Source organism: Pseudophryne corroboree, chromosome 9 (genome assembly GCF_028390025.1).
Source record: "Pseudophryne corroboree isolate aPseCor3 chromosome 9, aPseCor3.hap2, whole genome shotgun sequence".
Lineage (NCBI taxonomy): Eukaryota > Metazoa > Chordata > Amphibia > Anura > Myobatrachidae > Pseudophryne > Pseudophryne corroboree.
Genome location: NC_086452.1, coordinates 254,817,235 through 254,840,926, shown reverse-complemented (window position 1 = coordinate 254,840,926; position 23,692 = coordinate 254,817,235). Strand labels below are relative to the sequence as shown.

Below are 23,692 nucleotides of genomic sequence, written 5' to 3'. Positions count from 1 at the left end.
ACAGCAGCAGCAGGCACACACAGCTGCTCCTGACACTCGGAAAATGCTGGAAAACTGGTAAAGCGTATAGCAAAGGGGGAGAGCCGCTATTGTACACAATCTGTGTCCTATAAAGGACAGTAATCATAGGTGTTTCACTGTGATATAACAGCGTACAACCTCATTGGGGCTGGGGTGTGCTGGTCCCCTCTCTCTATCTTCCTCTCACATACAGTAAGGGGCAGGCTTGATAGTTATTTGTCTGTGTATGTCAGTGGTCTCCAACCTTAATTGGGGTGTGAGCTACTTTCGGAAAATAAAACTCCTGAAGGAACTACCCCTCCCTCAATGCGCATGCGTTCCTGTGATAGTGGGTGTGGCCTCACAACTACAAGTAATGCCCCCTGTGTAGTTCAAGATACACAAATAATGCCCCTCAGCAGTGCCAGATACACACAATGCCCCTCAGCAGTGCCAGATATTCAAATAATGCCTCCCAGCAAAGCCAGATACACAAATAATGCCCCCAGCAGTGCCAGATACACACACAATGCCTCTCAGCAGTGCCAGATATTCAAATAATGCCTCCCATCAGTGCCAGATACACAAATAATGCCCCCCAGCAGTGCCAGATATGCCCACACCAGTTCCAGATATAATTCCCCCCGCAGTGCCATTTAAAATGCCCCCCTCCCCCCGCAGCGCCAGATAAAATGCCCCCCTCCCCCCGCAGCGCCAGATAAAATGCTTCCCCGCAGTGTCCTATACAGTGCCCCACAGAGAGCTAACCCTTGCTGGCTGCTTCTACTGCCGCTGGTGCTGCTCCTCCTGTATGACGTACGGAAGGGGAGGAGAGCACAGAGCGCGCCTCTCCTGTGAAGTCCAGAGAGCGGCTGCAGCGGGCATTTAAAATATGGTGCCGGTAAGTGAGCCAATCAGGTGCCGCCACTGCCGGTGCACGAGCTCTGATTGGCTGACTGCCGTCACCATATTAAAAATGAAGGGAGGAGGAGTGCCAGTTACTGCCCAAGCCTGTGCGCTCTGTGAGCTACTGAAAATACTACGGCGAGCTACGGGTTGGAGATCACTGGTGTATGTGATTGTGCTTTACTGTGAACATGGGTAAACACAAACTATGCAGTGTATGCCCCCACCAGATTCTCTCCTTTATCATTTGAGTCTGTATCATGTGAACAATGCAGCCAATCTTCGCAACTCAGTGAGGGGGCTGGGGGAGAGGGCCAAGAGCCTTCCTGGCTAGGTGCACTTAAAATGTGATGTCTGATATGTCATCACAACTCACTGCTAATGCTCAAAAAAACTCAGCTACTACAACAGGCTGTTGCAGACTTAGCTGCCAGGGCAGATGTTACACAGCCCCTTCTCTCTAACTCAGGACCACAAAAGCGTGGTTTACCTTGTCTACTCTCTGATTCAGATGAACAGGAGGATGGGGAGGACTTGGATCCCGTTGGTGGGGATTCCACTTCTGCTCAGGGTATTGAACCCCTAATTCTGGCTATACGGGACGTGCTAAAACTGCAGTCACAGCAGTCGTTTCTTTACACAGAACAAGCCTAATGTCACTTTCCCTGATTCTGCAGAGTTAGATGACCTGTTTAAGTTAGCCTGGAAAATCCAGACAAAAAATACCAAGTGTCAAAAAGATTTTTGCACATTTTCCCATTTGCTCCTGAAGGTAGGAAATTCTGAGAAGAACCCCCGAGGCTTGACGTATTAGTCTCTTGACTGTCTGAAAAGGCGGTGCTGCCTGTCCCGGGCTCCTTTACAATAAAGGACCCTGGGGACAGAAAAATAGACTACACTAAAGTCTATCTACACAGCAGCAAGTGTATTGCAAAGGCCAGTCATAGCGGGTTGCTCGATGACCCATGCCATTCACACGTGGGCTTCTTAAATTCAGGAGGGCCTCCATTCACTATGGTGACTCTCTCCTGAAGCACATTCAGGACACTGCATGCATCCTGTGTGACTCGCTCAAGGAGATGGGCAATATTAATGCTAGGACCTCTGCCATGGCAGTGTCGGCGCGCAGGGCTTTGTGGTTGCGTCAATGGATAGCAGATGCAAAGTGCAAGCTCAATGTGGAATGTCTCCCCTTTTCTGGGGAATGGCTCTTGGGTTGAGTTGGATACATGGATTTCTAAGGATACTGCGGAGAAATCTACGTTTCTCCCCTCATGGGCCCTGCCGGCTAGGCGTTCCTACCCGGGGGGCCTGTCTGTTCAGTCCTTTCGGTCTAACAGATTTTGATCTAGGGTTAGAGGTGCCTCCAATGTGGCTAGAGGCACCAGAGGTAAGACAAGACCTGCGAACACCGGTTCTCAAGAACAGAGCACCAGTCCTGCTTCCACGAAGTCCTCAGCATGACGGTGCCCACCCACCCCGAGGGGTTCTCGAGGTGGGAGCTCGACTGCGTCACTTCAGCCGTGTCTGGGAGGGTTCCTTCCAGGATGCCTGTGTCACGGACCTTATTTCTCAGGGCTACACGCTGGAGTTCAATGGTGCTCCTCACCAACGATTTTTCATATCAAGCTTACCAGCTTTGGAGGATATGCAAGTTACGTTGCAACAGGCCATCCAAAAGTTGGTCCACTCCCACGTCATTGTTCCAGTACCAATACAACAACATAGAAAGGGTTATTACTCCAACCTGTTTGTGGTACCGCAGCCAGACGGTTCGGTATGGCCTATTTTGAATCTAAATTCCTTAAACCCTTATCTAAAGGTTTTCAAGTTGAAGATGGAATCCTTAAGAGCAGTGATTGTGGGCCTGGAAGAACAGGAATTCATGGTTTCCCTGGATATCAAGGACGCCTACCTTCATATTCTGATTTGGCCACCTCATCAGGCTTATCTGAGGTTTGCCGTGCTGGACGATCACTACCAATTCCAGGCACTACCCTTCGGCCTGTCCACAGCTCCGAGGGGGTTTCACAAAGGTAAGATGTTCCCTCTCTGGGTGCAGGGGGTCAATGTTGTCCCTTACCTGGACAATCTGCTGATAAAAGCAAGATCCAGGTAGCTTTTATTGCTCCATATCGACCGCAGTATCCAACTTCTGTCACACCATGGGTGGATCCTCAATTTACAGATGTCCGACCTGAAGCCAACTCTGCAGCTCCGGTTCCTGGATACTGTGGCCCAGAAGGCGTTCCTCCCGGAGGACAAGGCAAGAATACTTCAGGAAATGGTCCGCATGGTGCTCCAACCTGCATAAGATTGTTGGGGAAGATCGTTGCCTCATACGAGGCGGTCCAGTATGGGAGGTTACATGGCAGAACATTTCAATTGGATCTCCTGAGCAAGTGGTCCGAATCGCATCTACAGATGCACCGGATGATAAGACTGCCACCTCAGGCCAGGATTTCACTCCTGTGGTGGCTGCAGTCTTCCAATCTCCTGGAAGGCCAGAGTTTCGGGTTTCAGGATTGGATCCTCCTCATGACAGGTGCGAGTCTGAGAGGATGGGGAGCTGTCACCCAAGGGGCTCAGTTTCAGGGCAGGTGGTCAGCCCACGAAGCCCTCCTTCCAATCAACATTCTGGAATTTTGGGCGATCTACAATGCTCTGCTTCATTCCTCTCCTCTACTCAATGATCACGCGATCCCAATACAGTCGGACAACGCCACAGCAGTGGCGTAAATCAATCTGCAGGGAGGGACAAAAAGCAGGGCCTGCATGTGAGAGGTGTCAGATACTCCTCTGGGCAACAGACTTTCTGAGTCATCACGTTCTCCACCCGGGGGAGTGGGGGCTCCACCATCAGGTGTTTCAGCAGATCATCGACCGGTGGGGCTGCCCACAAATAGACATGATGGCTTCTCGACTCTACAAGAAGCTTCATTGGTATTGCTCCCTAACCAGGGACCCTCATGCGAGGGCAGTGGTTGCACGGACGTCGCCTTGGCCTTACCGGATGGTCTACCAGTTTCCTCCGATTCAGTTGCTCCCAAGGGAGCTCAGGCGAATCAGAAATCAAGGAGTCCAGGCAATTTTGATTTGCTCCGGATTGGCCTTGGAGGGTGTGGTACGCGGATCTTCTGTACATGTCCGTCGAAGACCCTTGACCTCTACCACTAAGAAGAGATCTTCTTCAACAAGGACTGTTCGTCTACCCGGACTTACGGCGACTTCGTTTGACGGCTTGGAGGTTGAGCGGAACATCCTAGCTCACAAGGGCCTTTCCAACAAGGTTATTGCTACCATGGTTCAGGCCAGAAACCTGTGACGACAAAACACTATCATATCTGGAGAAGATATGCCTCTTTGTGCAAGGAACGCACGTATCCGCCTGCGGAGTTCCACTTGGGACGTTTCCTGCAGGCTGGCGTGGATAAGGGCTTACGTCTAGATTTTATTAAGGTCCAGATTTCAGCTCTCCCAACTTCCTTCCAGAGGAAATTGGCAGTGTTGCCAGAAGTTCAGACCTTCTTGCAACGGGTATTTCACATACAACCTCCCTTTGTGCCGCCCACGACACCCTGGGATTTGAATGTAGTGTTAGAATTTCTACAGTCCTCCTGGTTTGAACCTCTGATGACGGTAGAAGATAAGTACCCCACGTGGAAGACGGTGATGTTATTGGCCCTGGCTTCTGCTAGGCGTGTTTCAGAATTGGGGGCCCTATAATTTAAAAGTCCCCACTTGTTCTTTTTACGAGGACAGAGCGGAGCTCAGGACTAGACAGCAGTTCCTGCCAAAGGTCGTCTCTGCGTTCCACTTGAATCAACCTATTGTGGTTCTGGCACTTCTGCTCCTCCGGAGGCATTGGATGCTGTGCGAGCCTCGAAGATCTATGTCAAGAGAACATGCCGCATCAGAAAGACTGATTCCTTGTTCGTGCTCTATGATGTGCAGAAAAAGGGTTGCCCTGCTTCAAAGTGGTCCATTGCTCGTTGACTTAGGCTGACTATCCAACAGGCCTATGGTGGTCATTCCGAGTTGTTCGCTAGCTGCATTCATTCGCTGTGCAGCGATGAGGCATAGAAACGGCACTTCTGCGCATGCGGCGCAATGTACTATTACAACGGACAATGTAGCGAAGCAAACACAGGATGTAGCGAAGCTTTTCAGTCGCACTGCTGGCCGCAGAGTGACATGAAGTGGGCGTTTCTGGGTGTCAACTGACCGTTTTCAGGGAGTGTTCGAAAAAACGTAGGCGTGCCAGCAAAAACGCAGACGTGACTGGGAGAACGCAGGGCGTGTTTGTGACGTCAAAACAGCACCTGAACAGTCTGAAGTGATCGCAAGCGCTGAGTAGGTTTTGAGCTACTCTAAAACTGCACAAAAAAACTTTGTAACTGATCTGCGATCCTTTTGTTCGCACTTCTGCAAAGCTAAAATACACTCCCAGTGGGAGTCGGCATAGCGTTTGCACGGCTGCTAAAAATTGCTAGCGAGCGAACAACTCTGAATGACCACCTATGTGTCGGCAGCCTTGCCTGTTCCTAAGTCTCTAAAGGCCCACTCTACAAGATCGGTGGGCTGTTCCTGGGCGGCTGCCCGTGGAATGTCGGCCTTGCAATTATTCCGAGCTGCTACCTGTTTGGAGAAGAACACTTTTGTGAAGGTCTACAAGTTTGATACCCTGGCCAAAGAGGGTACCCAGATTGGGCAGGCGGTGCTTCAGCAGTTTCCGCACGTTGCCACCCGTTCTGGAAGCTTTGTGACATCCCCATCGTACTAAGTATCCCCAATATCTCTTATGGATGCTAGAGAAAATAGGATTTTAATTACCTACCATATTCCACACAATACGGCGTGAAGGCTTTTTTACGGTAAGGACGATACGTGTTTGGAATTCCCTGCCTGAGGGAGTTGTAATGGCCAACTCAGTCAACACCTTTAAGAATGGGTTAGATAAATTCCTAATGGATAAGGATATCCAGGGTTACGGGGCATAGTCATGCACTATGGTTATTATAAAAAAGAGGGGTTAATCGGAACGGCAGTCAGCAACTTCAGTCAAAATTTTATACAAAATAATCGTGCATAGGAGACCACAAATAGGTTGAACCCGATGGACAATTGTCTTTTTTCAACCTTAGATACTATGCTACTATGTTACTAAATCCTTTTCTTTTTCATCCACTAGGGGTCACTGGAGTACTCTTGGGATCTGGACGGCTTAGCAGAAACAAAGGCACTGAATATTTAAATTTAGAACTCTCCACCCCTCCATATCCCAGAGTACCTCAGTGTACGACCTCAGTGTTTTTTCTGTGCTCAAAGCACTAACATCGGCTTGTGGGAGTTCCCACACTTTGTGGAAGATTTTATTAATTTTCCTTTTTCCTTTTTTCAATAGCACATCCCTTCCCAGTTTCAGGAAAAACATGGGTCCGGGATAGTGCCGCTGCACGGGCAGCGCATGGCGTGTCGGTCCTCACAAAGAGCACCCTCACAGCCACAGGCAGCCCACTGCTCCTGCAACAGCTGGACGGAGCTTACACATAGAAGCCCGTCGCAGCCATGACTGGAGAGCTGGATCGCAGCCATGACTGGAGAGCTGGACGGAGCTTACACATAGAAGCCCCGTCGCAGCCATGATCGGAAGATACAGAGCAAGGTAGGCTGGGGAACGGGGCGGTCAGCGCAGGCTGCCGCCCCGCTATGTGGGTCAGTTTTGTTATGCCGCTCCCGCCGCTCATACATCCGCCCGCCACAGCGCCCAGCCGCTACGTCTGGCAGCCCCAGCCGCTCCATACGGCAGCCGCTCCGTCCGGCCGTCCCAGCCGCTACGTCCGGCCGTCAGTTGCCAGCGCTAAGAGGGTGACAACCGGGCCGCCGCTCCGTCCGGCCGCCCAGCACCATCCACCCGCAGACGCTCCGTCAGTTGCCAGCGCTAAGAGGGTGACAACCGGCCCGCCGCTCCGTCCGGCCGCCCAGCACCGTCCACCCGCAGACGCTCCGTCAGTTGCCAGCACTAAGAGGCAACCGGGCCGCTCCTGGCGACCTCCGCTGCTCTGCAAGAAGGCCTCCCTGCAAGGCTTCCCGCTGAGACACAGCGTTACAGGGAGTACGGGGGGAAGGGGGGCGGTGGAATCTGGCGGATTACAGCGGCAAGGGTATGTAAAATACCTATATGAACAGCAGCCACAGTTTATGTATATGGAGCTATATATATGTGACATGTATTCACTGTATAATAGGCTATTGAGCCTATATTAATGATGGTGATTATCACTGTAAATAGGCTATTGAGCTTATATTAACAATGGAGGCATGTATTGTAACCTGTCCTGTGAGTTTCACTGTATAATAGGCTATTGAGCCTATATTAATGTCTGTGATTATCACTGTATAATAGGCTATTGAGCCTATATATATTTATTCATAGAGCATGTGTTGTACCCTGCCTGTGATTATCACTGTATAATAGGCTTTATTAACACTGAAACAATTGTAACTTGTTCTGTGATTATCAGGGTCAGCATGGCAAAGGGGCCATTTTAACCATGCTTCCTGTTGTTTTCCAGTTTGTAATTCCGGAACATTCCTGCCCTACATCTCTAAGCCACCAGAGGCGCAGGGGTGTTAGTGGGAATTTTGGTTCGGGTTTCACATAGGCTGCCCATGTGAACTGCTTTTCAGCCATAAATAGATATATATGACACACCTTCAGATAATAACTTTACTAAGTCGTGCAAGTGTCTGTCCGTTGCCTATTGTGTTGTCTGTCTGCATAGGGAGTAAGGCTCCAGCGCAGACTAAAAATACTTTTAAACAATGTCTAGACATAAATCTACCACATGTTCACTATGTTTTGTAGGTTCAGGATCCCAGATCCTATGTTAAGCATTGGCAATTCAAATTAAACTCCGCTCGACAGGAGCGGTAACATCGGAGTCTCGGAAGTTACTCCGCCAGCTCTAACGAAAGACAGTCTTTCCAAAGGTCCAATTTCCCTTTGGGTACCAGGGTGTTTATTTAACTGGTCTTATAATTTAATGCAGTCGGACGATTCTATGTCAAATCTCACAGCGATAACTACGAGTGAGAAGGGTACATTAGACCAGCACTCAGATAGTGCGGGATTTTGACAACCATGCATTGCTAATAACCAGTGAGTCAATGTCTCAATTTTTACAGAGACTAAGTAGACTCTAACAACTATTTAACCGTTTCCACATCTAAATGGGACAATCCGCCATTGGTGAATTCGTCTGTGTCAAACATTATAAAGACCCAAGATACATTTGGGTCACTAGACTCTATGTATGGAAACAATGACGATCACTGTTAATGAGAAGCTGCAGAGTATATCTGTAAAGCTTCTGCTAACGCCTGTTACCTCGATTCTCACTTTTCATCGTCGCTAGTTTCAGCACGACAAGGCCAGAAGTTGTTTGGTCCTAAATTTGATATTCAGGCCATTGCCGCCTCCAGTATCAAAACGGAAATACTTTGGTCCGGCGTTTAATCCCTTTAGACTTCAGTCTTTTCAAGGCTGTGGTACAAAAACAGTCACGCCTTGTAACGACAGGACGCTCAAGTCAACAAGCCAGTGGCTTGACGGCCTCTTAGGCCATCTCCATTTCTCTGACGTCCTAGTGGATGCTGGGACTCCGTCAGGACCATGGGGATTAGCGGCTCCGCAGGAGACAGGGCACAAAAATAAAAGCTTTAGGACTAGGTGGTGTGCACTGGCTCCTCCCCCTATGACCCTCCTCCAAGCCTCAGTTAGGTTTTTGTGCCCGTCCGAGCAGGGTGCAATCTAGGTGGCTCTCCTAAAGAGCTGCTTAGAAAAAGTTATTAGGTTTTTTATTTTCAGTGAGTCCTGCTGGCAACAGGCTCACTGCAACGAGGGACTTAGGGGAGAAGAAGTGAACTCACCTGCGTGCAGGATGGATTGGCTTCTTAGGCTACTGGACACCATTAGCTCCAGAGGGATCGAACACAGGCCCAGCCATGGAGTCCGGTCCCGGAGCTGCGCCGCCGACCCCCTTGCAGATGCCGAAAAGTGAAGAGGTCCAGAAACCGGCGGCAGAAGACTTTTCAGTCTTCATGAGGTAGCGCACAGCACTGCAGCTGTGCGCCATTGTTGTCAGCACACTTCACACCAGCGGTCACTGAGGGTGCAGGGCGCTGGGGGGGGCGCCCTGGGCAGCAATGATAATACCTTGTTCTGGCTAAAAATACATCACATATAGCCCCTGGGGCTATATGGATGTATTTAACCCCTGCCAGGTCTCACAAACACCGGGAGAAGAGCCCGCCGAAATAGGGGGCGGGGCCTATCTCCTCAGCACACAGCACCATTTTCCTGCACAGCTCCGCTGCGAGGAAGGCTCCCAGGACTCTCCCCTGCACTGCACTACAGAAACAGGGTAAAAAAACAGAGAGGGGGGGCACTTTTTTGGCGATATTGATATATTAAGCTGCTATAAAGGAAACAACACTTCTGTAGGGTTGTTCCTATATATTTATAGCGCTTGGGTGTGTGCTGGCAAACTCTCCCTCTGTCTCCCCAAAGGGCTAGTGGGGTCCTGTCTTCGATAAGAGCATTCCCTGTGTGTCTGCTGTGTGTCGGTACGTGTGTGTCGACATGTATGAGGACGATGTTGGTGTGGAGGCGGAGCAATTGCCGGTAATGGTGATTTCACCCCCTAGGGAGTCGACACCGGAATGGATGGCTTTGTTTATGGAATTACGTGATAATGTCAGCACGTTACAAAAATCAGTTGACGACATGAGACGGCCGGCAAACCAGTTAGTACCTGTCCAGGCGTCTCAGACACCGTCAGGGGCTGTAAAACGCCCTTTACCTCAGTCGGTCGACACAGACCCAGACACGGACACCGAATCTAGTGTCGACGGTGAAGAAACAAACGTATTTTCCAGTAGGGCCACACGTTATATGATCACGGCAATGAAGGAGGCTTTGCATATCTCTGATACTGCAAGTACCACAAAAAGGGGTATTATGTGGGGTCTGAAAAAACTACCTGTAGTTTTTCCTGAATCAGAGGAATTGAATGAAGTGTGTGATGAAGCGTGGGTTAACCCCGATAGAAAACTGCTAATTTCAAAGAAGTTATTGGCATTATATCCTTTCCCACCAGAGGTTAGGGCGCGCTGGGAAACACCCCCTAGGGTGGATAAGGCACTCACACGCTTATCAAAACAAGTGGCGTTACCGTCTCCTGAAACGGCCGCCCTCAAGGATCCAGCTGATAGGAGGCTGGAAACTACCCTGAAAAGTATATACACTCATACTGGTGTTATACTGCGACCAGCCATCGCCTCTGCATGGATGTGCAGTGCTGGGGTGGTTTGGTCGGATTCCCTGACTGAAAATATTGAGACCCTGGATAGGGACAGTATTTTATTGACTATAGAGCAATTAAAGGATGCTTTTCTTTATATGCGAGATGCTCAGAGGGATATTTGCACTCTGGCATCGAGAGTAAGTGCGATGTCCATATCTGCCAGAAGAAGTTTATGGACGCGACAGTGGTCAGGTGATGCGGATTCCAAACGGCATATGGAAGTATTGCCGTATAAAGGGGAGGAATTATTTGGGGTCGGTCTATCTGATTTGGTGGCCACGGCAACAGCCGGGAAATCCACCTTTTTACCTCAGGTCCCCTCCCAACAGAAAAAGACACCGTCTTTTCAGCCGCAGTCCTTTCGTTCCTATAAGAACAAGCGGGCAAAAGGACAGTCATATCTGCCCCGAGGCAAAGGAAAGGGTAAGAGAGTGCACCAAGCAGCTCCCTCCCAGGAGCAGAAGCCCTCCCCGGCTTCTGCAAAGCCCTCAGCATGACGTTGGGGCTTTACAAGCGGACTCAGGGGCGGTGGGGGGTCGACTCAAGAATTTCAGCGCACAGTGGGCTCACTCACAGGTGGACCCCTGGGTCCTGCAGGTAGTATCTCAGGGTTACAGGTTGGAATTCGAGAAGTCTCCCCCTCGCCGGTTCCTAAAGTCTGCTCTGCCAACGTCTCCCTCAGACAGGGCGACGGTATTGGAAGCCATTCACAAGCTGTATTCTCAGCAGGTGATAGTCCAGGTACCCCTCCTACAACAGGGAAAGGGGTATTATTCCACACTATTTGTGGTACCGAAGCCGGACGGCTCGGTAAGACCTATTCTAAATCTGAAATCTTTGAACCTGTACATACAAAAGTTCAAGTTCAAGATGGAGTCACTCAGAGCAGTGATAGCGAATCTGGAAGAAGGGGACTTTATGGTGTCCCTGGACATCAAGGATGCTTACCTGCATGTCCCAATTTGCTCTTCACATCAAGGGTACCTCAGGTTCGTGGTGCAAAACTGTCATTATCAGTTTCAGACGCTGCCGTTTGGATTGTCCACGGCACCTCGGGTCTTTACCAAGGTAATGGCCGAAATGATGTTTCTTCTGCGAAGAAAAGGCGTATTAATTATCCCTTACTTGGACGATCTCCTGATAAGGGCAAGGTCCAGAGAACAGCTGGGGGACGTAGTAGCACTAACCCAAGTAGTGCTGCAACAGCACGGGTGGATTCTGAATTTTCCAAAATCTCAATTGACCCCGACGACACGTCTGCTGTTCCTGGGAATGATTCTGGACACGGTTCAGAAAAAGGTGTTTCTTCCGGAGGAGAAAGCCAGGGAGTTATCCGAACTTGTCAGGAACCTCCTAAAACCAGGAAAAGTGTCTGGGCATCAATGCACAAGAGTCCTGGGAAAAATGGTGGCTTCTTACGAAGCGATTCCATTCGGCAGATTCCACGCACGAACTTTTCAGTGGGATCTGCTGGACAAATGGTCCGGATCGCATCTGCAGATGCATCAGCGGATAACTTTGTCTCCACGGACAAGGGTGTCTCTTCTGTGGTGGTTGCAGAGTGCTCATCTGTTAGAGGGCCGCAGATTCGGCATACAGGACTGGGTCCTGGTGACCACGGATGCCAGTCTGAGAGGCTGGGGAGCGGTCACACAGGGAAGAAACTTCCAGGGAGTGTGGTCAAGCCTGGAGATGTCTCTTCACATAAATATACTGGAGCCTAAGAGCGATTTACAATGCTCTAAGCCTGGCAAAACCCCTGCTTCAGGGTCAGCCGGTGTTGATCCAGTCGGACAACATCACGGCAGTCGCCCACGTAAACAGACAGGGCGGCACAAGAAGCAGGAGGGCAATGGCAGAAGCTGCAAGGATTCTTCGCTGGGCGGAAGATCATGTGATAGCACTGTCAGCAGTGTTCATTCCGGGAGTGGACAACTGGGAAGCGGACTTCCTCAGCAGACACGATCTACACCCGGGAGAGTGGGGACTTCATCCAGAAGTCTTCCACATGATTGTGAACCGTTGGGAAAAACCAAAGGTGGATATGATGGCGTCCCGCCTCAACAAAAAACTGGACAGGTATTGCGCCAGGTCAAGAGACCCTCAGGCAATAGCTGTGGACGCTCTGGTAACACCGTGGGTGTTCCAGTCAGTGTATGTGTTTCCTCCTCTGCCTCTCATACCAAAAGTACTGAGCATTATACGGCAAAGGGGAGTAAGAACGATACTCGTGGCTCCGGATTGGCCAAGAAGAACTTGGTACCCGGAACTTCAGGAGATGCTCACAGGAAGATCCGTGGCCTCTACCTCTAAGACGGGACCTGCTTCAGCAGGGACCGTGTCTATTCCAAGACTTACCGCGGCTGCGTTTGACGGCATGGCGGTTGAACGCCGAATTCTAAGGGAAAAAGGCATTCCGGAAGAGGTCATCCCTACCCTGGTAAAAGCCAGGAAGGAGGTGACTGCACAACATTATCACCGCATTTGGAGAAAATATGTTGAGTGGTGTGAGGCCAGGAAGGCCCCGACGGAGGAATTTCAACTGGGTCGATTCCTACATTTCCTGCAAACAGGATTGTCTATGGGCCTCAAATTAGGGTCCATTAAGGTTCAAATTTCGGCCCTGTCGATTTTCTTCCAGAAAGAATTTGTTTCAGTTTCTGAAGTCCAGACTTTTGTAAAAGGAGTACTACATATACAGCCCCCGGTTGTGCCCCCAGTGGCTCCGTGGGATCTTAATGTAGTTTTGGATTTTCTCAAATCCCATTGGTTTGAGCCACTCAAATCGGTGGATTTGAAATATCTTACATGGAAAGTAACCATGCTACTGGCCCTGGCTTCAGCCAGGAGAGTGTCAGAATTGGCGGCTTTATCGTATAAAAGCCCATATCTGATTTTCCATTCGGACAGGGCAGAACTGCGGACGCGTCCTCAGTTTCTGCCTAAGGTGGTTTCAGCGTTTCACCTGAACCAGCCTATTGTGGTGCCTGCGGCTACTAGCGATTTGGAGGTTTCCAAGTTGCTGGACTTTGTCAGGGCATTGAAAATATATATTTCAAGGACGGCTGGAGTCAGAAAATCTGACTCGCTGTTTATACTGTATGCACCCAAAAAGCTGGGTGCTCCTGCTTCTAAGCAGACGATTGCTCGTTGGATTTGTAGCACAATTCAACTTGCACATTCTGTGGCAGGCCTGCCACAGCCTAAATCTATCAAGGCCCATTCCACAAGGAAGGTGGGCTCATCTTGGGCGGCTGCCCGAGGGGTCTCGGCATTACAACTCTGCCGAGCAGCTACGTGGTCGGGGGAGAACACGTTTGTAAAATTCTACAAATTTGATACCCTGGCTAAAGAGGACCTGGAGTTCTCTCATTCGGTGCTGCAGAGTCATCCGCACTCTCCCGCCCGTTTGGGAGCTTTGGTATAATCCCCATGGTCCTGACGGAGTCCCAGCATCCACTAGGACGTCAGAGAAAATAAGATTTTACTTACCGATAAATCTATTTCTCGTAGTCCGTAGTGGATGCTGGGCGCCCATCCCAAGTGCGGATTGTCTGCAATACTTGTACATAGTTATTGTTACAAAAAAAATCGGGTTGTTATTGTTGTGAGCCGTCTGTTCAGAGGCTCCTACGTTTGTCATACTGTTAACTGGGTTCAGATCACAAGTTGTACGGTGTGATTGGTGTGGCTGGTATGAGTCTTACCCGGGATTCAAAATCCTTCCTTATTGTGTACGCTCGTCCGGGCACAGTATCCTAACTGAGGCTTGGAGGAGGGTCATAGGGGGAGGAGCCAGTGCACACCACCTAGTCCTAAAGCTTTTATTTTTGTGCCCTGTCTCCTGCGGAGCCGCTAATCCCCATGGTCCTGACTGAGTCCCAGCATCCACTACGGACTACGAGAAATAGATTTATCGGTAAGTAAAATCTTATTTTTCCAATTGTGGAAGCGCGTCTTTACACGTTACATTGGCCGGGTTTCCAGACATCAACTCATGGATGTATCCGCTATTTACAGATTAAAAGACAAGACTGCCTCTGTCGGACGAAATTAGGCGTTTTGGCAGGTTGCCATTCAGTCTCTGCTGGTTTCAGCTGTTTTTATTTCCAGGCCTGGTACACCAACAGAGTCAGGGTTACTTATTCCCCTCTGTTTGGGGTAACGAAGCCGGAGGGCTCCGTCGCAGTCTCAATCAGCAAGTCACTTACTGCAGTTTGAAAATGGATTTTCTGCGGTTAGTATTTGCATATTGGGAGCCACAAAATTGCATAATTGCGCTTGATCTTCACAATGCGTATTTACCCATTCCAGTTTGGTCACCGCATCACAGGTTCTAGCGTTTTGCAATACGCCACAACCATTAACCATTTCAGGTTCTACCGTTTGGCCTCTTGTCAACGCCTCGGGTATTCACCAAAGTGATGTTGGTGATGATAGCTCATCTCAGAGCCCTGGCAGTGACCATCGTTCCATACTTAGACGATCTGCTCATAAGAACTCTGTCTCAACAGAGGTTCCTCTTACTTGCGCTACTAACGTACACCACGGTGGCAGGCTCAAGTTCAAAAACAATCGCATCTAATTCCGTCTGAACGACTTCAATTCCTAGGTATGATTATAAATACGGTAAATCAAAGAGATTTACCTACTACACCAGAAAGAACACATTATACCATCTAGTACAATTAGTGCAAAAGCCACGCACACTAGCGGTACATTGGTGTATTCGCCTATTGGGAACAATGATGTGTTTTCGAAGCGCTTTAGTTTGCCGGGTTTCACTCGCGTTTCCCACAGGGCGGCGAGGGTGTCTATACTCTGGACGACAGTCTCAGAGGTTGAGGAGTTGTAGTTAAAAAACAGGGGTTCTAAAACGGATCACGACAGATTGCTGTCTATAAATGTCCGCGAACTCCGTGCAATTTACAATGCACTACATGCTTCGTTTTCAGTCTGTCCAAGTGCAGTCAGACAACGCAACGGGAGTTGCATATACAACAACCAGAGAGGATAGCTCGAATCCTCAATTGGCCAGAACACCATAAGGTGATGTTGTCGATCATTCCGGGAGTGGACATCGGTTAGACAGATGATCTCACCCGTCGGGATTTTCATCCAGAAAACTGGGCATGAAATCCAGAGGTGTTTCACATGTGGATCCACAGGTGGGGTTACCCTCAGGTGTACATGATGGCATCTCGCCACAATTACAAACGCTCAGTATGTGTACAGAACGACAGATCACAAGGGCAGTGGCGGTGGAGGCTCTCACATTCGCGTGGTCGTACAGCCTCGTGTATCTGGCTCCACCGTTTTCCACTGCTCTCTCCGTTGCTAAAACGGATCATAAGACAGTTCGTCACAGTCATACTAGTGATATCTCATGGGTTTCGGAGAGCTTGCTTCTCGAATCTCCAAGGAATACTCGCACACGATCTTTGCCCGCTCATAATACGTCCAACCTGTTACAACAGGGACCGTTCATTTACCCCTATTTACCTATGTACCGTGGCTGCGGTTGACGGGGTGGTGGTTCAGACCGCCCTCTTAAGAAAAGACATAGGGCATTACAGTATCGGTTATACCAACCATGTTACGAGCTAGGAAGCCGCTTACGGCAGCTCATTATTACAAAATTTGGTGTGTCTATATAGGTGGGTGTGAAGCTCGGAAGTTTCCGACATCATCTTTCAAGTTACCCGTATTCTGGTATTTTACAGACGGGGTGGGATGGAGAACTGCGTTTATCTACACTAAGGGTGCAGGTATCTGCATGGTCAATTTATTTTCAAAGACGTTTGACTCTATTGCGTCAGTACACACCTTTCTACAAGGTGTCATCAGAGTGCAGCCTCCATTTATCCCACCTACAGGGCCATGCGACTTGAAGCTGGGTTCAGTTGTCTTACAGTTTTCATATTTTGAACCCTTACAACAAATGGGGATTAAGTTTCTCACTTGGAAAACGTTTTTTCTTCTAGCCTTAGCTTCGGCAAGGGTTTTGTTTTCACATTTGGGTGCCTTGTATTCCAAGCCACCGTATTTGGGTTTCCTCATGACAGAGCGGAACTTCGGACGAATGCCGATGTCTTATTTTTCACATCAATAAACCAATAGTATTTCCTGTGTTGACAGCACATTCTATAATTCTGAATGTGGTACGCGCATTACGCGTTTATATGCCCCGAACGTCTACAGTTCGTAATACGGATACGTTGTTTGTTCTCTATGATGCTGCCAACTGGGGTTAGCCAGTTTCTCAGCAGACATTATCCAGTTGGATAAAACTGACTACAAGTCAGGCTTACCTTAAGGCTAAGTTACAGTCGCCTAGGTCAGTAATAGCTCATCCCACAGGTTCTGTGGGAATGTCATGACCAGCTGGTCGTGGAGCTTCTACGACGCGGCTACATAGTCTTCAGTGCACACGTTTGTGCGCGTTTACACGTTTTGAAACGTTTGCGGCATCAGCATCTAGCTTTGGCCGCCTACTGTTACAGGTGTCAAACAGCTCTCCCGCCCACGAGGGAAGCTTTGGTACGTCCCAAGAGTACTCCAGTGACCCCTAGTGGATGAAAAAGAAAATAGGATTTTGGTACTTACCAGGTAAATCCTTTTCTTTGAATCCATAGGGGGCACTGGACGCCCACCCAGAGCAGTTTTACCTGGGTTGTATTAAGCTCAGAGGAGCTTATGGTAACACATTTTCACCGATTGGTTCAAGTTATAAAGGTCTATCGGTTATGGTGTCAACTGTTTAGTTGACAGTAACGTTATGTGTCAACTTTGTTGTTGTCCGTTATGTTATAGGAATTCTCCATTGTCAACCTCTCTATAGTTCCTGTTCGCTCAGTAAAAAACACTGAGGTCGTACACTGAGGTACTCTGGGATATGGAGGGGTGGAGAGTTCTAAATTTAAATATTCCGTACCTTTGTTTCTGCTAAGCCGTCCATATCCCAAGAGTACTCCAGTGCCCCCTATGGATTCAAAGAAAAGGATTTACCTGGTAAGTACCAAAATCCTATTTTCTCGTAGTCCATAAGGGATATTGGGCGCCCGCCTCAGTGCGTTGATTTTTCTGCAGGTTCTCTTTTCTATAGTTACCTGTTCACCTGTTGCTGTTTGGTTACCAGCCGTTGCTGGTTGTTTTATGTTAGTGGTGTGCTGGTGTATAAATCTCACCACTCATTATGTTCCTTCTCTCATGTATGCCCTTTCTCCTTCAGGCACTGTTTTACCTATAACTACTTGTGGGAGGGTGCATAGAGGGGAGGAGCCAGCACACCCAGTGAAGAAATGTAAAGTGCACTGAATCCTTTGGACCCCATTGTGCTAAGTCTCCCCCAATATCCCTTATGAACTACGAGAAAATGATTTACCTTTAGGTAGTTAAAATCATATTTTATTTTTTTTAATCTAGAAGTGAAATTGGTTTCTTGTCACAATTTAAATAGATCTAAAGGAATATAGATTATGTAGTTGAATATAGCCCCTACATCCTTTTCTTTTTAACCGTAATAATTGTGCACCTTTTTAACTTGCTCATACATGCTCTGTATTGTCTACTATACATTATTATGGTGAATAATGTATTAATTTCATTAATAAAAATAAAGTCGAGATTCGTTTGAGTTGGTATGATAAATAAAATAACCCTGATCATGTGTTTCTTTAAAAAGCTTTAAAGGAACAACTAACAAATGATAATGAAGACTTGAAGCAGAGGAATTCTACTCTTGATCAACAGAGGGAAGAACTGGAAGTTCGCATGAGTGCTTTGAAATCGCAATATGAAGGACGTATTTGTCGCTTGGAGAGAGAGTTGCGTGAGCAACAAGAGCGTCACCATGAGCAAAGGGATGAGACTCAGGAGGCTTCAAAGGTAAAGCATCAGAGTAATCTTTTGATGGAACTTGTTTATATTAAACTAGCTTTAGTAAGTTCTGAATTCCTTGCAGGCACCTGAGCAGAGACAGATCACTGTTAAACCAACTGCGGCACCTGGAGAAAGAGGAATGTAAGTAACAACTACATTTGCTTTAAACACCTAAGCTTGAACCTGTTGCGCACATGATTGCAACATACACATTGAAAAGATGAATCCAGTTTTAGAAAAAATGGATTGCGGCCCACTCATGCTTTCAGACATATCTTTGTTTCTGTTATGTCCTAGAGGATACTGGGGATCCATTTAGTACCATGGAGTATAGATGGGTCCACTAGGAGCCATGGCCACTTTAAGAATTTGATAGTGTGGGCTGGCTCCTCCCTCTATGCCCCTCCTACCAGACTCAGTTTAGAAAATGTACCCGGAGGAGCCGGTCACGCTGAAGGAAGCTCCTGAAGAGTTTTCTGCATTTATTTTTCTGTTTGTTGTTTTCAGGCAGGACTGGATGGCACCAGCCTGCCTGCTTCGTGGGACTTAGGGGCAGGAATGGCCCAACCTCTTGAAGGGTTAATGGTCCCGTTCCCCGCTGACAGGACACTAGCTCCTGAGGGAACTATTCGCAAGCCCCACCACGACGAGCGTACATTCCCGCAGCACGCCGCCACCCCTAACAGAGCCGGAAGAGTGGTGAGTAGTAAGCCGGCTTCCCGGTTAGCGGGTCGCCGGCCATTATGGCGGCATGAAGGTACGGAGACGCACGGCTTCTAACCGGGGCGGATTGCGTCTCCAGACTCGGTACACAACTGCGTCTCGGTACACTGTACACAGTACGCACACTGGCAAACAAAGCCTTAAAACGGATCTGTCTCCATTTTAAGCACAAAATTACCTCATCCAGTATAAAAAAAGTGGGAAGACCTCACGCCATTGAGGGGGCAGGGCTTCACTATGAGCGGATCCAGCAGCTCACCAGCATCATTTTCCTTCTGCAGTGGACACAGAGGCGCAGCTCCTCCCGTGTGACTCCAGATTACCTCAGCGGTACCAGGGGGTCATAGCAGGGGGGGAGCGATTACGAGTGCTCAAATTCAAGATGGAGTCTCTGAGAATGGTGATCTCAGGTCTGGGGTAGGAGGAAATGCCTATTGTGTCTGGATATCAAGGATGCGTACCTTCACATTCCGATCTGGCCGCCTCGCCAGGCTTATCTACGATTTGCACTGTAGGACTGTCACTACCAGTTCCAGGCCCTGCCTTTTGGTCTCTCCACGTCACCAAGGGTGTTCACCAAGGTGATGGCAGAGATGATGTTTCTCCTTCGCAAGCAGGGAGTGAACATAATTCCGTACCTGGACGATCTGCTGATAAAGGCTCTGTCCAGGTAGAGGTTGTTGAACAGCATTGGCCTCACAACCAAACCACTCCTGGATCACGGGTGGATTCTAAATCTTCCGAAATCTCACTTAGAACCAACTCGGAGGCTTCCTTTTCTGGGTATAATACTGGACACACAGTCGCAGAAATTTTTTTCCTTCCTCTTACAAGGCTCTTCAGCACGGAAGGTTTCATGCAAGACCCTTCCAGCTCGATCTGTTAGACAAATGGTCCGGGTCACATCTTCACATGCACCAGAGGATCCTTCTGTCGCCAAAGGCCAGGATCTCCCTTCTGTGGTGGCTACAGACTTCTCACCTAATCCAGGGCCAACTGTTCGGGATTCAGATTTGGATTCTGCTAACAGACGCAAGCCTCAGGTTGGGAAGCAGTCACCCAGGTTGTGTGGTTTCAAGGAAAATTGTCAAGTCAGGAAGTCGTCTTTCCAATCAACATTCAGGAACTCAGGGCTATATACAACTCCCTTCTGCAGGCCTCATATCTTCTTTAAGATCTTGCTATTCAGGTCCAGTCGGACAATGTGACGTATATAAACAGCCAGGGCGGAACGAAAAGCAGAGCAGCAATGTCAGAGGTGTCAAGAATTCTCCTCTGGGCAGAAAAACACGCTGCAGCGTTGTTGGCGGTCTTCATTCCGGGAGTAGACAACTAGGAAACAGACTTCCTTAGCAGACACGACCTGCACCCGGGGGAGTGGGGCCTTCACCCGGAGGTGTTCGGGTGAGTGACACGTCGATGGGGATGTCCACAAATCGATGATATGGCCTCTTGTCACTACAAGAAGCCTTAACCGGTATTGTTCCAGGTCAAGAGACCCACAGGCAGTGGCGGTTGACGCTCTGACAACTCCATGGGTCTTTCAGATGGTGTACATGTTTCCTCCACTTCCTCTGATCCCAAGAATTCTGAAAAGAATAAGAATGGAAAAGGTTCAGGCAATTCTCATTGCTCCGGACTGGCCAAGAAGGGCCTGGTACGCGGACCTTCTGGAGATGCTCCTCGAAGATCCGTGGCCTCTACTTCTCCGCGAGGATCATCTGCAACAGGACCCGTTCGTCTATCAAGACTTACCACGGCTACGTTTGACGGCATGGAAGTTGAATGGCTGATTCTAGCCAGGAGAGGCATCCCTGATTAGGTCATCCCGACTATGATCCAAGCCAGGAAGGGGGTAACGTCAAAACATAACCACCGTATTTGGAATAAATACGTCTTTGTGTGAGAACAGAAAATATTCTGCCGTGGAATTTCATCTGGGACTTTTTCTGCAGTCGGGTGTGGATGTGAGCCTACATCTGGGCTCCATAAAAGTCCAGATTTTTGGCCTTGTCCATTTTCTTTCAGAAACAATTGGTTTCTCTCCCTGAGGTCCAGACGTTTTTGAAAGGTGTTCTGCACATCCAACCTCCCTTTGGTTCTCCCACGGCACCTTGTGGTGTCAATTTGGTGCTGCAGTTCCTCCAATCGGTCTGGTTTGAACCGTTACAGGAGGTGGACGTAAAATATCTTACGCGGAAGGCCGTCACACTGTTGGCCTTGGCTTCAGCAAGACGTGTGTTGGAGCTGGGGGCACTGTCTCACAAGAGCCCCTATTTAATTTTCCATGAGGACAGAGCTGAACTCAGGACTCGTCAGCAATTTCTTCCTAAGATGGTGTCTACGTTTCACTTCAACCAACCTATTGTGGTTTCGGTTGTCACAGCCACCTTTGTTCAAAGTCTTTTGATGTTGTGAGGGCTTTGAAGGTGTATGTGAAGAGAACAGCTCGTCACAGGAAGTCAGATTTGCTGTTTGTTCTTTACGATCCCAATAATATTGGGTGTCCTGCTTCAAAGCAGTCAATTGCGTGCTGGATCAGGCTCACTATCCAGCATGCTTATTCCACGGCAGGATTGCCGGTTCCTAAATCTGTGCAGGCCCACTCAACTAGGTCGGTGGGTTCTTCTTGGGTGGCTGTCCGTGGTGTGGCGTCCTTACAGCTCTGCCAAGCAGCTACTTGGTCAGGTTCGAACACGTTTGCAAAGTTCTACAAGTTCGATACTTTGGCCTCTGAGGACCTTCAGTTTGGTCAATCAGTTCTGCAGGAACCTCAGCACTCTCCCACCCGGTTTGGGAGCTTTGGTACTTCCCCATGGTACTAATGGATCCCCAGTATCCTCTAGGATGTAAGAGAAAATAGGATTTTAATTACCTAATTGTAAATCCTTTTCTCGTAGTCCGTAGAGGATGCTGGGCACCCGCCCGATGCTTCGTTCTTACTGCACTGTTACTTGGTTAAGTATTGTTTGGTTCAGCTGTTGCTGTTCCTGTTTCAAGTTTGGTTAGCATGGCTTTCCTCTTGTTTGTGTGTGCTAGTTCGGAATCTCACCACTATCCTTTTGTATCCTTCTCTCAAAGTATGTCCATCTCCTCGGGCACAGTTTCCTAGACTGAGTGTGGTAGGAGGGGTATAGAGGGAGGAGCCAGCACACACTTTCAAATTCTTAAAGTTCCCATGGCTCCTAGTGGACCCATCTATGCCCCATGGTACTAAATGGATCCCCAGTATACTCTATGGACTGCGAGAGAAAGATATACCGGTAGGTAATTAAAATCCTATTTTTAGTCTGAAGGAAATGCAAATAGACTTAAGAAGGGCATTCTTCCTCCAGTCCTGAAATACATCAAAGTGAGAGAAAGTCTTCAGAAGCTGGCCATTTAGTTGATAAAGTCGAAGACAAATGGCATGATGGCCATGCTTTCCACCAGTAGAATTCCTGTAACAATGCCAGTCAATTCCATCTTAGATGCCTGCCTTGGTTAGATGAATCGACTCATTAGGGATAGCTCACAGATATCTTGAAGTTATTTTTTACCATTGGGCTCCCTCAAGATAAAACAAGACCTCTTGCCAAAGGTGGATTGGGATAGAAAATCAGCCCAGGGAATTTATGGAAGCAGCCCTTTTGGGGGCGGGGTCTGTCTACGGAGTGGAATTGCCAAGAGGGCAGGATCACTCCTCATAAGGTCTTATTCTGAGCTGGACGTAGTTATTGCCTCCTAAAGTCTTGTTGCTGTTGCGTATGCATGCATGGTCTATTTACATGCATCTGACTATATAAGGACTGAGACGCCCTCTGTCAGTGTAGACAAGGCTCTGCAATCATGCTTTGTGCATCTTTAGATGCCACCATCAGTAGCACCATTGAGACTTTCACCAAGCCCTATGCTAGGTGCAGATCATCAGAGTATGGCCTCCAATGTGAGCAATGCAGCACCTCTGTACCCAGCCACCATTAGCAACACAGTCCGTACTATGTTACATCTGCGACTGATTAGCCAACCTCTTGTAACTGCCCAGGAATGTGCAACACATCTAATACACTTCTTGGTGCATGTGTGTGACTCTGTACTGCAACTCTGTACGAACACAACATGGAACACACATGCGGTGCAACTCTGATACATGCGCAGAATAAACACATTGCACAACAAAAAAAAACATATTGGCCCCCACAGGAAAATAAAACAAAATGGTCTCGGTAAGTATAAAAGGATACACAATGGCCCACACAGGAAAAAGCACAAACACACAGTGCACGCTACACACATGGTGGCAGCAGGAGGCACACACAACATGCAGCACACTACACACATGGCGGCAGCAGGGTGTACACTACACACATGGCGGCAGCTGGGAGCACACACTACATACAGCTCACGACACACATGGCGGCATCAGGGGGCACACACTACCTAAAGCAAACTACGCACATGGTGGTATCAGGGGGCACACACTACAAATACCACACGTGGCAGCAGGAAGCACATAATCACATACAGGGAGTGATATACACACACCACAGGGAGGCTGGGGGCAGTGAGCGCAGCGGCACACGTACATGTATGTATATGTATGTATGTGTGTATATATATATATATATATATGTATATATATATATATATATATATATATATATATATATTAAACAAAGAATATGCAAGCGCCACAAATGTTAAAAATACACCCAACTAAAAAACACTCCCAAAGATTTTGGGCGTCTGCCGTACCCTTTAGTATGCAGTAATGGTAAGTTACTGTAATGGTAGTTTATGAGCAATTGGTATAAGGGTTCTGGCGACCAACGGTG

At 48.4% G+C, this 23,692-nt stretch overlaps 1 protein-coding gene across 1 annotated transcript in view; it reads left to right on the top strand.

Annotated features, from left to right (window-relative positions):
- Nucleotides 1-23,692, top strand: part of TPR (translocated promoter region, nuclear basket protein) — a 605,901-nt gene that overhangs the window by 407,155 nt on the left and 175,054 nt on the right. Inside the window, exons 34-35 of the mRNA XM_063940231.1 lie at nucleotides 17,959-18,161; nucleotides 18,238-18,296. Of these exons, the coding sequence (XP_063796301.1) occupies nucleotides 17,959-18,161; nucleotides 18,238-18,296 (262 nt within the window). The remainder of the gene's footprint in view (nucleotides 1-17,958; nucleotides 18,162-18,237; nucleotides 18,297-23,692) is intronic.